This window comes from Lethenteron reissneri, chromosome 16 (genome assembly GCF_015708825.2).
Source record: "Lethenteron reissneri isolate LAM-NWPU_2019-01 chromosome 16, ASM1570882v1, whole genome shotgun sequence".
NCBI classification, from domain to species: domain Eukaryota; kingdom Metazoa; phylum Chordata; class Hyperoartia; order Petromyzontiformes; family Petromyzontidae; genus Lethenteron; species Lethenteron reissneri.
In genome coordinates this window covers 13,303,014-13,316,912 of record NC_083794.1, presented here as the reverse complement: position 1 = coordinate 13,316,912, position 13,899 = coordinate 13,303,014, and the positions used below count along the sequence as shown (strand labels likewise).

Below are 13,899 nucleotides of genomic sequence, written 5' to 3'. Positions count from 1 at the left end.
ATACTTTGAAAAAGGCAAAAAAGTCAAATTTTGTAGCTGCTCACCCCGTGCTTTGAATGGCCTGATAGTGCATTGTCTTTGTACTGTTTGTACTGTTTGTTGTGCTCTGGTCTGACAATGGTGGGACTTAGCCATAAAGAAGGCTGCTGTCCCTGGTGCAGAACCAATCGGTTTCAAAGACAATGCTTCATATGTTTATCAGAGCAAGTTTTGTTCGCATGATCACCACCACAAGTTCGTGCGATGAACGCGCGAACTTGATTCCTCGCGAAAGGTTTCCATCTGGTGCTTGAACATCTTAAACGCCTCCTGTTTAATTGCCAGAAAGGGTTAAAACGCACACATTTATGGTTGTTATTGTTTGACGTGCATCCCGTTGGAATTTCTGCACACAGCGTTGATGTGCGGTGCTTTTTCTGGAAGACTTTGCTGTTTTTTCCTGGATTTTTCTGTTGCGTGTAGTCACTTTAAGATTCATAATATAGGTTTTTGGGTCAGATCGCGTTATTTATAAATGTGTCGTAACCCTCCACCACGTCGTCCTCAAATTTTAAAATTCTGTTGATTCTCTCTTCAACACACCGGTGGGCTAAAGAAGTGAATTATTTTGTCCTTTGAAAAACGTGACACATGTTTTACTGTTTGGCCGTGTCGGGTGGTGGAGGGTTACGACACATTTATAAATAACGCGATCTGACCCAAACACCTATATTATGAATAATATTGGTCACGAAAGCCACCGTGTCACTTTAAGATGTTTCTTGTTCATGTTTTTGTTTGTTGCGGTTGCACCCGAGTCAAGAGCCGCATGGCTCACGGGGCTATACCAAATACATGAACTGAACTGAACATTCTTATTAGTTGTCTTCTTATCCAGACACGACTCTGCTCCTGCTGGGGCTGTTGTTGTTGCTGCTGTTGGGGTTGTTGTTGTTGTTGCTGGGGTTGTTGTTGCTGCTGCTGCTGGGGTTGTTGTTGTTGTTGCTGGGGTTGTTGTTGCTGCTGCTGGGGTTGTTGTTGCTGCTGGGGTTGTTGTTGTTGCTGTTGGGGTTGTTGCTGCTGCTGGGGTTGTTGTTATTGCTGCTGTTGGGGTTGTGGTTGTTGTTGCTGGGGTTGTTGTTGCTGCTGCTGGGGTTGTTGTTGCTGCTGGGGTTGTTGCTGCTGCTGGGGTTGTTGTTGTTGCTGCTGCTGGGGTTGTTGTTGCTGCTGCTGCTGGGGTTGTTGTTGTTGCTGCTGGGGTTGTTGCTGCTGCTGGGGTTGTTGTTGTTGCTGCTGGGGTTGTTGTTGCTGCTGGGGTTGTTGTTGTTGCTGGGGTTGTTGTTGCTGCTGGTCGAGCTCGGCAGAGGGCGCCGTTTCGCTTCGTCCACGAAACTTTTGCGGGAGTCGCCACGGGCTGCCGCTGCTGCTGCTGCTGTGAGTTCGCGAGGAGTTTGTTGGCAACAGAAATAAAAAGTTGCGCTCGTTGTCCTCATTCACATTGATCGCCTCTCTCTCCAAACATCTCTCTACAGACATCTCTCTACAAACATCTCTCTACAAACATCTCTCTACGGACAGTCGTCGTGGAGTCGTTGAGTTTGTTTTTTAAATCTTCCAAGCGACCGGCTTCTACTCTTCTCGTCTTCGCCCTTCCTCCATTTGCCCTCCTCCCTCCTCCTCCCTGCTGCCTCCTGCCGGCGTCTTCTCCATCACCAACACCACCCTCATCCTCCTCCCCCACGCACACCACGAGAAAGTTAGTTATTGTTCATTGTCTTTAACCTCCTTAACTTTGTACAAACTTATTAAGAGATTAAGAGAGCGGCCTGGGCTCTGTGGGGGAGGAGGAGGAGGGTGACGCGCCATGGACAGCGACGAAGACGACGTCGAAGAGACCGTGATAGGTAGGAGGAGACACGTGAACACGTTGCTGGTGGTGGTCGTCTCAAGAGTTGTGTGTTTTGTTAGAGTTGTGTTACTGCTGCCCTGTGTTGTGTGTATGTTGTGTGTGCTGTGTATGTTGTGTGTGGGTGTGTTGTGTGTGCTCTGAGTATGTTGTGTGTGTATGGTGTTAGGTGTGCTGTGTGTGGTGTGTGTGTGTTGTGAGTATGCTGTGTGTGTATGTTGTGTGTATGTTATGTGTGTTGTAGTGTGAGTTGTGTTGTGTGTGTGTTGTAGTGTGTGTGTGTATGCTGTGTGTTGGTGGGAGTTCTCTGGGCGCATGGGACAGCCGTTCGCCCGACTGTGGCTGCTGTTGCTCGCTAACAGCACTTGCCCCAACAGCCTGTTAAGGCTACACGGGGGACCTTTGTTTGTTCCTCCACCAGTGGCTGTTGTTGTTGTTGTCTGGCTGTTGTTATTGTTGTTTGTCTAGCCACCCACGTTGGTGGCGGTGTTGGACTCCACGTGGTTGTTGTGTGAGTGGTAAACCACAGACAGCCGTGAAATGGTGTCGTGTTGTCGGACAGGGCACAGCGAATTGTTGTTCTCACATCATTTTGATACCGGCAAAGATATTAAAATGTGAGTTGTCGAGACCCGAGTAGATCTCAGTGTAACAAGTCACGAGTTGGTTTGGTTTTATTCACCGTAATTTGCGAGCTGTTGTCTTTTTAATTCCGAATTAGTGTGGAGTTTGGTGGGAATTTAGTTGTAGTTTTCGCATGGTGGTGGTGCCATGACATTGCACGACCACCTGTTCCAATCGACATCCGCTCTGCAATTTGTAGAACAGCCACAGATGTTTCCTGCTGTGTTTCAAAACTCTTTGCTAGTCGCTGAGTTGAACATCCTGAAGGTGGTTTTGTGACGGGGGGAAGTGGTTGATGTGGTGCAATTGGTTGTGACCCATTTTGAAACGCAATAAGAATTGCGTTTATGGCTTTATTTTGGTGATTTTTGAAAAGTTTTTTGGTTTGGGCATGTTTGTTGTAGTACAGAGTTAGACTGATGGCCTTAATCTAGGTTGTCTTGTGGTTGTTGTTTGACTTGCATCCCACTGGGATTTTTGCACACAGTGTTGGTGTGCGGTGCCTTTTTCTGCAATATTTTGTTGTCTTTTCTTGGATTTTCTGTTTGCACTCAGTCACTTTAAGATGTTTTCTTGTTCATGTTTTTGTTTGTTGCGGTTGCACCCGATTCAAGAGCCGAATGGCTCACAGGGCTATACCTAATAGATGAACTTGAACTTGAAAGGCCCACTGAGCTATACTGTATAGCAAGCTCTGTCAGAAGTGACCTGGCCACATATGATAGCCAAATTAAGTGGGCTGTCACATGGAAATGTGTAACAGTCAAATACTCAAACGCATATTGCTTATGTTGTCTAAGTTGCTGAGCCTTCAGTGTGTGTGTGTACAAGTCTTTTGTGCTAGGCCACGAATTGGGTTTTTGTAATATATAAAACAAATTAATGCGTGGCTTATGAATTTATCTTCCACCTTTCACATCATTGGCGAGTAGCATCTGAACTTCCCAAACCACCACCCACTACCCCACACCACCTTACACCAACCCACTTGACTTGCCATCATGATTAAGTCGTGTAATGGTCAAAACTACCGGACTGGTAAAAGGGGCTGCGAAATATACCATGGACCCCCGATGCCAAATTTAGTTTTGGTGCGTTGTTGCTAACGTCGTGGCAGCTTGAACCACATTTGTCAGACTTGTTAATCTGGTGGTTAACTTTAAATGTTCTCGCCATTGGAACCTCCTTTGCCAGTAGTAAATATGATAATTGGTTTTTTACCCTTTTATTTGGCAACAAAACTGACACGTTTTTTACAAGGAGTCATGTTTGCATTGACCACAATACCTGTGGTCGGAATGCAAACAAAAAACACAAGATAATGTATGCACTGTCCTTGAAATTGATTGGTCCACACCCGAGACAGCTTTTTTAGAGTCTAGTCTAACATGGTGTTGGATCAGATGTCATTGTTTTATTACACGCTTTTATTTTAACTCACTCTATTGTTGTCGTCGTTGTATCCTCAAATCTTGTAACTAAATTTTAACCCACTTCCCAATGTGGTATCGACTGCAAACTTGGTATACTTATGGCATACTGATGACAATACTATATTCTATCATGAAAAATTTAAAATATTTTAAAACATTTTTTAAATATGTTATATTTCGGCTTGGGTCTAATTGTCGTTGGCTGTCAAGCTTCTGGAGTGGTGGAGTTCTTCCATTACTAGTACGGTACATTTCATTAAAGCGTGTTTTTTAAAAGTTTTTTAAAATATTACTTATTGGTCCTGGAAGGAAGAGACGTTACAATGTAATCCCCGCACCAAGATTTAGAATCTACCTCGAAGCGTCTCTTTCCATGACTGTTACCTGTAATATGGACTCTAACTGTAATTACCCCCCATCCATTAGGATGTGGACGTGTGGCTCAATCGTCTGTGCGGGAACGCAAGCCGCCAAATGTGTTTAGAAATCACCCATCTCGTTATGTATCGACTCGTTTTAACAGGGCTGGATGTATGCCGGCAGTAACCGTGGCTAATTGGTAAATCTGGTCGCATCAAAGGTGTTTTGTGTAAAGTCTGACACCACTCACTGGCGGTCCTCCAGGGCAAAATCACGATTCATCCAAAAACTCCCAGACGGCCATCATTCATATGGCACTCAATAATGTTTTTTTTTAACAAAATATTATTTTTGTAAGTAATATTCCAATTATCTATTAGGAAATCGTTGTATAGTATATAGATGTCCTCACCATAGAGAAGTCCAAAATGTATATCATTTAGTATACAGCCCACTACAGATAAGTCTGGTGCTGCTCTGGTACAATGTAATGGTTAGGGGTAAAGTGTGGGTACTTGAACCACTTTCAGTCGCCTGGTCCGTGTGGAAGAGTAGGCCAAACACCTACTGCAGAGGTACTCACGAGAGCTCCATCTAGATAATTTCCGAAATTGCAGACATTAACCAACACCATTGTTAACAAAAGTGATGTAAGGAGCAAACAAGAGTGACAGTAATTGTATTTAACACATGTTGGGCACAATGGACAATTCAAGTTAGCTGCGGTAAGTACACAAAGCGCTGCTCTTGTTAAATAAAACAATACAAGCCAGTGGCTGCAACAGAAACAGACATTCACCACCACCATGCTTGTGTTTTGATAAGCCGTGAGTGGGTGATGTCATTTGTTTTGTGCTTTGCATGACCAGCGGTTGGACAGAATGTTCAGCTTGGCACAAATGCTGGGGTCTTCCCTTTTTTCAGTTTGCAACGTTACACCCAGAGCATTTAAACTTAGGGGCCATCCATTTAGTAGGAACGCAAAAATCTGTCAACTTGAACCCCCCCCTCTCCTCCCTATACGCGCGCAAACTTTTTACATCCCCCCCCCCGCGAAGCCTATAGAACGGCCGATATTTAACCCACGCAGAAACGATCAAGGATTAAGAATATTAACGTGTTTAAGCAAACGGACAGTCCACCGCCGGACTATCTAGCTCATTTGAAGGCCAATGTAGACAAATTATTATCGAGGCTTCACACCCCCCCCCCCCCCGTTTTCTATGCGTACGCATATTGTTATATTGTTAGTAGATCCCCTATACGCAAGCGTACGCATTTGGGTTAACGAAATGCCCCTTATAACAGAAGAAAATCTAACCAAGCCACGTTTTCTAAATAGCCTCCTCTACTTTGGGCAACGATTCTGCGTGCTGATCAGGTGATGATGACGCTGCTCTTTTGCTCCAACTCTGCAGCGTTATGGTGTAGTCTGAGACGGATCTAGAAACGTCCCGGCCCCCGTGGTGGTGGTGGGATTGCCCCCATCGCCTCCCCTACCCCGAATTAGCCACTGAGTCAGAGGCCACAGCCTCGTCACATGGTGGCAAGAACACTGAATTGGTTTAAAGTCAGTTTATGAAATCAAAAGTCCACTATTTTTTTTACTTAAGCATTATACTGATTTATTTCACAACTAGAAGTACCATCGTTGTCCTCGGTCTTCGTGTCCAGGCGTCGTCTTGATCAGTTGGTAGACAACATCTCTCAATGCATTCATATCTTTCTCAACTACTCTGTCTTCATCATCCAAAGATTTTTTTTAACCTTTTCCAAGGCCTCCACGACACCACATTTCCACCTCATCCTTCATTCTCTCCCTGCATTCCCAAATCAAAAGATCATCTTGACGATTGGTTTTCTCTATTTGCCGCGTGCACCTTTAGGCTTACGTGATTTATCCTTTATTACATTGTCCCTACCATACTTGTTCCTGACCTTTTTATCAGCTCGTTTACCCCACTGTATCGGATAGTTTTAGTACAGTTGTATTACTGGAACGGAATGCTCTGTGGACACACGTGTTTTCCATCATTGCTGCTGCTCTGATTCTACATGCAATGAGAAAACTCATAGTTTCCCCATTTCTGACGACTCAGGTCCATTGGACGACGACCAGCTTCCACATGGCTCCTGCAGGGTCACCTACTCTTCAGGGGACTGCTTTGAGGGACACTTTGTCCATGGTGAGAAGAATGGTCTCGGAAAATTCTTCTTCTTTGATGGAAGGTAAGGCTTTGTGCTTGGACATTTACCTGAATAAAGTGCCCACACCATTGCAGAAACTTATATCACTCATTTATTTGCCTCCCATTTTATATACTGCCCCCCCCCCCCCCCCAAAAAAAAAAATTAATGACTGCCCCTTGGAAAGTGGTGGAGCAGTGGTTCAGTGATTAGCACACGACGCTGTGAACCAAGTGACCCGGGTTCAAACCTAGGCCACGGGTAACATCAGTAGTCGGTGATACCTGAACCGGTCCTGGGCTCCCACACCACTGCAACATCACTGATTGAAGAAAAGGCCGTGAAAATGAATTTGGCCGAATATTACCCAACCGCGATGTCCCCATTTTATGTACGTCATCGCCAAAGCCATTGATGCCACCCACATCTTGCCAAAGCTTTTTCTCTTCTGCTTGAATCCCACAGGTACTGCACAGAGACGATGCTTTGAGTTAACCATTTTCCCATTCCGATGACGTACGTATGCATACGTCATGAGTTTTTCTTCTGATTCCGTTCTGATTACGTACGCTAACGTCTTCTGAACAGATCAAATCAATTCCGAATGGAATCGGAAGGAAAAGGCCATGCGGGAGAGCATGTAGCACAGTTTGGCGCCAGCTTTGTCAGAGTGCGGTCGTGTCGCTACAGTTCTTTGTAATGAATACAGTACAATGTCTTTAAAAACAATGGCGATATGCCTCTCTAAATAAAATTAACGCTAACCACTTGCGCGTTATGAGATTCGGCGGTGAACAGGACACCCACGCTGCAACTTGCGGACGTCTCGGAACGGGAAAGGGTTAATTGTGATTGCTCGGATTGTGCAGTACACTGGAAGGCCACTATGTGGAGGACGTGCTGCAGGGGCAGGCGGTGTACACGGCCGAGGATGGCAGCACGGTTCACGGCACGTACGTCGACGGGGAGCTCCATGGCTCGGCGCGAGAGTACGACCCAGAGGGCCGCATCACGTTTCGCGGGCAGTACCGCGACAACTTGCGCTGTGGCCTCTGCTGGATCTACTTTTCCGTGAGTAGTGTTAACTCAGTGGTGACACAGGGTGGTGATCATGCCTAGTGGTAGCCCGCTTGCCACTTGTTGCATAGGTTCAAGGTTCAATTCCAGCTGCTTCCCTGATTATTATTGTAGGTGAACTAACCACAATTATTTGCGCCGTCTGGTTCAGAGTGAGTGTTGAAGATCCCCTGATGTTATTGGCAAGAGTTGGCAATTGTGTGCTTGCGTCAGGGTCCAAATTTTCCAAATTTAACAATTACCTGGCATTTGCTCGTGATATACATCGTAACAATTGTCCCCTACTGGCAGCCCATGTCACTCTTGCAAATAACTCATCCGGTTCTCTTGAGTTCTCACCTGGTTAAACAAAATAGATTTTAATGCAGCGTTTTCTTTAATTGTAGTCGCTGTTTTAACATATGTATAACATGTTGAACTTTTTTTGCATCGTACATAGCCAACCGTGCTAATCGGAGGTGCTAAACCATTACAAGGTCATCCGATTTTTGAAAAAAAAATGTTTGTATATACACAGCCATTTGCAGTTTTGGGTGTTCTTTAAACTGGTAAAAGTTAAACTAGAGATGTCTAGCACTTCGCACACTTTATAAAGTAATTTCGGTGAAATTTACCAAACTATTATTTAAAACGTCTTTATTCGCATAGTCATATGTGCATGTTTTGTATGTCTGTATGTATGAATGCAGGATGGCGGGAGACTTGTAGGAGAGGTTAACTCGGATGGGGAGATGACGGGTGATCAAGTAGCCTACGTCTACCCAGACGGTCGAACGGCGTTCTACGGACGCTTCTCTGATGGCGAGATGATCTCGGCACAGCCGGCTATCATCCTGGGTCTTGACAAAAATGAGAAGCCACGCTTTGAGGTGGACAAAGGAGGTTTGCGTCATTTTCCGCTGCTCTTTATTACGACTGAAAAATAACCATCGTTTCTAGTATTGCCTTAGTGGATAGCTAAAAAAGTTAGTATATGAAAGTGCTCTTATGGATCTAAAATGTTGTCATTTTTTTTTCTCAAAGCAGGGCCCATACTTTGTTTGGACAAGTCAACATCTACTGTCATCTCTTCACAGCCCCTCTGTGCTGACCTTTATGAGAAGGACAGGTCGGTTGTACTTCTATTCTGACACTTGTCTATATTCTGCTCGAAGACAAAGCAACGAAGAGCTTGTTGTACATAGTGTACATACATTAGATGAGGATTTTAAATATAATTGTTTCCTGCAGAGAAGAGTTAAAACCAGCAAAAGTAATAACGTTAATATGCAAGGTCAAATTATGTTGGGAGTTTGAAGTTATGGGCATTCTGACCAAAAACTGTAAGTGTAAGTATTTACACTCTTTGGTTTTTTCGGTAAAGTCACGTAGGTAAAAAATAAAGTTAAATAAATGAAAATAACTAAATTAAATCACGACATTTCGGGCGCAACACAAGCATCCGTCATCAGGTAGGAAAGCATGGCCTACTGCTGATGCAGACAAGAGTATGAATCCTTGCAGCCACGAAAGCTTCAAATCTAGAATATAAGTATTTAGATTAGAAATGTCTAACAACCCACCCATTACCGTAACGGTTTCTGACTATATGGAATTTTTGCCTTTAGAGTCTGTGTCGGGCAATCGCTCATCACTGGAGCAGCGGAGGGACTCTTTGCCAAGGTCGACATGGAAACGGGCACAGTGGCTGCATTTTACAATGGCACACGGATCACGCACGAGGAGGTAGGATCAGCGATAATCCAACACAGCAGTCTCCTGCAAATGTTTTAACTCCATTGTTTTGGTTGTCTCTGTGTGGCATCTGCATTTGACTGGACATGTACAGTAACTAGAAGGAAAGTAATCATATACATATTTTTATAACTTTGACTTCTAACGCGCGCAGTATTCACTCACTCTCGAAGACACAGATTGACTTTGAATGCGTGAGGAACCGTGAGGGTAGGTAGCAGCCACAAAGTCAGCCGGCAGCAACAATTTCCCAAGCTTTACAGTCCTCTCTGCTTCCAAAGTGTTATCAGCCAATTAATGGATGGTTTTTTACCTTTTATGAATTTTGTTAGGAGGCTGATGTGTTGTGTGGTACAAAAAAGTGTGTGTTTACAACAGATCAATGTAAATTGTAAGCTAAATTTATCATGATGATGAGCAGACCAGGTTTCCAATCCAGAGGTCACCGTTTCCGTCTCATGGTGCAGCAATTGAAACATCGGCCAAATTCCTTAAATCAAATGGGTATACCACAATTGATTGGCAGGTCGTTTTTGGTGGAGGATAGTGTGGGTACCTCTTCCAAGATGTCTGGCCATTGTGGAAGATTAGGCCAAGTATCTTCTCTGTGGCTCTCTCGAGGCCCTTCTTCCAGCATTGGCGCAGACGTGCAGATTGATTTAACATTTTTACCCCATTCAATGCTTATAGTTGTAATTGTTTTTCTCCTGTTTTCTCGTCACGTTTTCAAGGTGGATGCACGAGACTGGTCACTGAATGGCAATACCATCTCCCTTGATGATGACATCGTCATTGATGTACCAAAGCATTTCGTGAGTGTGGAGAGATACTGTGCCTCACTGGGCCACAAGGCCAACCATTCCTTCACGCCAAACTGCAAATACGACTTGTAAGTAGTTGCGACAGGATATTTTTTGTTTTTATATCATCATTGTTAAAAGACTTGCATTTTACCTCATTGTGATTTACATTTGTGTTGCAGTTACAACCACCCACGTTTTGGGCCAATCAAGTGTGTGCGGACGGTGCGGGCTGTATATCGTGATGAAGAACTGACAGTCGCCTATGGTTACGACCACAACCCGGCCGGAAAGAGGCAGGCAGAGGCCCCGGAATGGTACATCCGTGAGCTGGAGATCCACAGTGCCACACAAGGCTAAAACGCACAGACAACCACTCCAATGTGTTTTTCAGGTTATATTTCGTGTTGTTCAGCATGATGTCCGGCATATCTCTCCACGTGCTGGGAGCTTTTTGAGGAGCGAAGTGTCAAAACATCGTTTCGAATAACATGTGGCACAGCTTGAAAACACACTGGAGAAAAATGCAGCAAAACCGGGAAAACCTACGCAGTAGCACATGGGCGAGCATACAAGGCCTTTTTACACCACCAAAACCCCTTTCGGTAGCAAGATGTAGGTTGATGTCAATGTCACTGGCTGTAGGGGTAAGTCACATTAATGCATTCATTAAGTGCATGGCTGATATTTTCAAACTTATTTGGTGATTTGTGTCCTCTGATAATTCAAACTGGCTTGGGAAGAAACAAGGATTGGTACCCTGAGTTTTGTCTCGACATTTCATCTGTGTTTGATTTCATGATGAGTAGTTGTCCGATCGGTTTTTGGGCTTTACCACGTGTTGTGTGGCAGAAAGCTGTCGGCACGTGCAGCAATAAATAGGACATGCCGAACAACACGTGGCAAAACCCTTAAACACATCTGAGAGCTAAAACCAGTGAGGTGTTATATAATTACAAATTTGTTAAAATACAGCTTACCTTTTGCAGTGGTTGAGAAAAACCTTTTTTGGCACTGTCAACACACGGAGCTTACATTACCAATGAAGATTTAAAGCATACGGGTGACGGAATACATTTTGCTCTGGTGATTTGCTTAATTTCTGTAAAATCCAGGTCTAAAGTGATATTGTATTATTTAAGTTAATATCAATATATTTATAGAATTATTCAGTGGCAAAAGTGCATCACTACGTTTTTGTTAGTGTAACAAAATTGGACTATAATATTTTCCCAAATAAGAGTTTTCCAAAGAAATGTAAAGGGATGCATATTATTTTGGACAAATTTTTATCACCATTTGTTTTTCCATTGATATGTGCCTCTTTAAAGTTGATCCGTGCCACACAATGCATCAGAATCTATTGTGTTCCTTGCCATTACAAGGTAAATGTATGCATACAATTGTGCCTGTATCCAGAATAACAAATCCTGACAATTGTAATACATTTCGTGCATATTTAAATAGTAACACCATGTGGATATAGAAGAGCCATAGTTGTATTTTTTTTAAACTTATTTTTATTGAGAGAAAAATATATACAGGTGTCGAATGACAATCGGTGGTTATTACCAGCATTCTTATTCCTGAAATGATGGATTCGTTATGAAAAGCCTCATTGCCTTAACTTGAAGTGTGAAACCTGTGGTATGGTGAAAAGGGATCTCTACAAATGTGCTTTGTTTATAAGAATGTGTAATGGTGTGCAGAGTTTAAGTATTCAGAGACTTGAAAAGAAGTTAAAATGGATGGTTTTTATTTTACATTTTTACAATTGTAAAGCTGGGGAAATAGTAGTGCCAAAGAAGGTTAGAAGTGCAAAGCGGAGTGAAAGAGTTATGATAAATGAGATGACAATTATTTTTAACTTACAGTAACTCCCATCATATAGATTCTTCAATTATTTCAATATAATTTCAGAATAAACATCACTGATTTGGTGTGATTTTTCTTTTCCCCTTATGACCAGTTGTAAAAAAAGACTTAAATGCTGCTAAGTTTTTAACTTAAAGCAGCATAAGGGCTATTGCTTCATGTTTTCATTGCAACTCGCTGCAGAACCTAATTTTCGACAGTTTAACCTTTGTAGTTCATTCAGTGATGTGTAGATTTGTACACTAATATGAAAGCGAACTTTGCAGGGTACACTTCACAGAACGTTTTCAGTTTATCATAGTCTTTATAACAACGCATAATGCATTTAAGCAATGGGATGTGTTTCCTGTAGGATGCTATGACTTTAGTTGGGTTGCTATACATTGGGTTGCTATACCTTGGTTTTTGAAAGCCTGTTTACACGATACCCACGGTTGTATGATTGAAGTTGAGTGCTGAACGTTAGGGAAAGCAATACAATGGCTGCTTCAAACAAAGTGGTGTTATTTCGATCGGTGACGAATGAACACTGAGTTTTATCGGTATCCAACCAGGAAATGAAATTAACTCATTGAGAGGAATGAAACATTGCCTTGTTTGGAAGGGTGAACTGGGTTGCATCAAGATACCAAGTGCACAATATTCAAACTAACAATATATCTAGACTCGTACAATGCAGCTTTCTAAATTGGGCTGTGTGTTGATTATTTATTTTGTCCAAGATTTCATCGGGGTTTGATATTTATAACAAGCGGCTGCAAAGGTGTAAACTACAGACTAACTTTGGCATTAATTTAGTAAAAACCTGAACAAGGCCAATACATTCTATATACAGAGGGATGCCGGTCTATGCCCAAACATGGGCCACGAAAGTTGTCACTCAAGGAGGCCCCTTCCACCAGCAGTGGCATGAGCATGTAATTGTGGGGCTTCACCTTGAACTTTTACACGGCTTTAACAACGAAGTCTCAATCGTGTACTCACAAGTGCTAGAATAACAAAGACAGTACTTATATAGCATAAGATCAGGAACATCTTTTTTGGAGAGCACATAAACACGTTTACCTTTTAATGGATATAAACAAAAGTTACTGTACAAGTGGTTTTCACAATAAAGGTGTTCATCTGCAACGATTGAGCTTGTGCATACAGCCCTGTAATTTTTGTGAAATCTAATAAATAAAAGAACATATACGTCTATTTTGTGTTTAAAAAAGCAAGAATGTTGACATTTAGAGCTGCCTTTGTGTCTTATCAAATTCAAATGGCCAATGAGAATATAGGCAGTTAATAATACACTTGCACTGTGGCTCTAAGAAAAGCTGTCTCGGGTGTGGACCAATCAACTTCAAGGACAGTGCATATCATCATTATTAGAGTTTCTTTTTGTTTGCATTTTGACTGCTTGTGTTGTGGTTATTGCAAACATGATGCCTTGTATAAAGGTGTCAGTTTTTTGTACCAGTTGAAAGGGTAAAAACCTATTACTATTATTTGCCACTGGTAAAGGAGGTCTCATAGTATACCGATCATCTCGGTTTAAATTGTCTCTGTGTTTATATATCTGGATGGCTTCATGGACAAATCTTTGATGGTAGCCCGAAGGTTTGCAGAGTATCTTGGTCTCGGAAAAAACAATATCGTGCGAGCCCACTGCGTTGACGTCGTTTCGTTTCCCTAATGTAACTGCTGCCGCAGACACAACTTAGTTTGTAGACACCAGGGTGTATTGCATGTCAGGAATGACATCCTTCACAGGTGGGATCAAATCACGGATTTTGTTTACTGTACTGAATTGGACCTGGATCTTGTGTTTGTTTAAGATTTTGGAAATCTTTTTGGGAACACCTGCTTTGTATTGCAAGGTGGTGGTTTTGATTGGATCCTCAGATGGTTGTTTCCCCATGGTTGGGGCAACAGCTTT

At 42.8% G+C, this 13,899-nt stretch overlaps 1 protein-coding gene across 2 annotated transcripts; it reads left to right on the top strand.

Annotated features, from left to right (window-relative positions):
* The first annotated feature begins 1,371 nt into the window (after positions 1–1,371).
* Positions 1,372–13,173, top strand: SETD7 (SET domain containing 7, histone lysine methyltransferase). Of its 2 annotated transcripts, XM_061552438.1 has the most exons (9): positions 1,379–1,413; positions 1,790–1,883; positions 6,402–6,531; positions 7,359–7,560; positions 8,256–8,448; positions 8,590–8,674; positions 9,174–9,291; positions 10,032–10,189; positions 10,283–13,173. In XM_061552438.1, exons 2-9 carry the CDS (start codon positions 1,844–1,846, stop codon positions 10,458–10,460), a joined length of 1,104 nt encoding a protein of 367 aa, XP_061408422.1. In that variant the 5' UTR covers positions 1,379–1,413; positions 1,790–1,843; the 3' UTR covers positions 10,461–13,173. The 2 variants fall into 2 exon arrangements, with proteins under 2 accessions (XP_061408424.1, XP_061408422.1); XM_061552440.1 differs by having other exon boundaries at positions 1,372–1,883; positions 8,593–8,674.
* Positions 13,174–13,899: the final 726 nt, after the last annotated feature.